Below are 1,342 nucleotides of genomic sequence, written 5' to 3' on the forward strand. Positions count from 1 at the left end.
TGCCGTTTCACGTGAGTTCCTCTCTTCTTTTTCCGCGTTTGCTCGGGTTTTATTTGTTTGTTTGGTCCCGCTGGGGTCGAATTTGAGGACATGTTTAAGTTGGATGAAATTGCTTGTATGTTTACCCGTTGACGGGACCAGCGTCAGTTCCATTGGCCGATCTGGTCACATGGTTCGCTAACTTTATTCAGTTGACACCAAGTAGGAGGGCCTTTATGGGAGGGAGGAAAAAAGACAACTCGAGAAAAATTAGTATTTTCTACCTTCAGAAATTAATGGCCCATGAGTTCGTATATTGTGAACTCGAAGTATGTGGATCCAAAATTTCCTCCCTGCGAGAGGAATATTCACAGAATAACTACATACCTGAGCAGGGCTCGGACTACTACAGCCCCACGCAGGACACAGACTTTCAGCATCCAGGGATCCTACCCCCGGTCAAACTACACGGAGCAGCCGTTCAGCTGCAGCACTGTCCAGGGCTTCCACAGCGCAGCCCCGGGGTCACGGACACACGACAGACCCCCGGCCAATCCCACTCCTTTCACCGGACAGCCTGAGCAGGACAACCCCGGTCCCCGCGGCCGGACCCCGGACATGTGGACCGCAGCAAAACACAAAGAGCCCAAACGGGATACAAGGCAAGCAGCCGGCAGTAGTTTACCCCTGGATGAAGAAAGTCCACGTAACTTCTGGTAAGACGTTTATTCTCTCGTGGGGCAGCTGAGAGCTGAGACCATTCGGTGTAATATTTATGGGTGAGGCCTCGCCAATTACACAAGTCATAAATTTTTATAGCTCAGGAAACACGCCGTAGGTACGCGCCTCAACGCCGCTGAAAACACACACTGACGGCTTTTAACGGCGATTATTTAAGCAGCAAACGGGGACGAAAGACGGAGAAATCGGTCGTGATGCGTTCACTGCGCGTCCGTGCGTCCGGTTCTAGAAGTTGTCGCGCCCCGAGTAAACACCGCTGTTGTTGTGTTGTTTTTGCCTGCGAGCTGCACAATTTGGTGACTTTCTTTTTTTTTTTTTGCTGATTTGTTTTCTTTCTCCCAGTGAACCCGGACTACGCGGGACCCGAACCTAAACGGTCCAGAACAGCCTACACCCCGGCAGCAGGTTCTGGAGCTGGAGAAGGAGTTTCATTTTAACAGGTATCTGACCAGGCGGCGGCGGATTGAGATTGCGCACACTCTTTGTCTGTCCGAGAGGCAGATCAAAATCTGGTTCCAGAACAGACGGATGAAGTGGAAGAAGGACCACAAACCTGCCCAACACCAAAGGCAGATCTGCGCCGACCTCCGGCCACCTGCAAAGCATCCCAGAAGGAGACTGA

The 1,342-nt window shown here is 51.6% G+C and overlaps 1 protein-coding gene across 1 annotated transcript; it reads left to right on the plus strand.

The window, feature by feature from the left end:
• Positions 1-282: 282 nt before the first annotated feature.
• LOC144742288 (homeobox protein Hox-D4a-like) lies at positions 283-1,342 on the plus strand. The gene is given in 7 exon segments (XM_078624759.1): positions 283-336; positions 339-416; positions 418-483; positions 485-695; positions 1,063-1,115; positions 1,117-1,272; positions 1,274-1,342. Coding segments are annotated over 7 exon segments (687 nt in total).

The sequence above is a fragment of the Lampetra planeri genome, unplaced genomic scaffold, assembly GCF_965212315.1.
Source record: "Lampetra planeri unplaced genomic scaffold, kcLamPlan1.2.h2 scaffold_964, whole genome shotgun sequence".
NCBI lineage: Eukaryota > Metazoa > Chordata > Hyperoartia > Petromyzontiformes > Petromyzontidae > Lampetra > Lampetra planeri.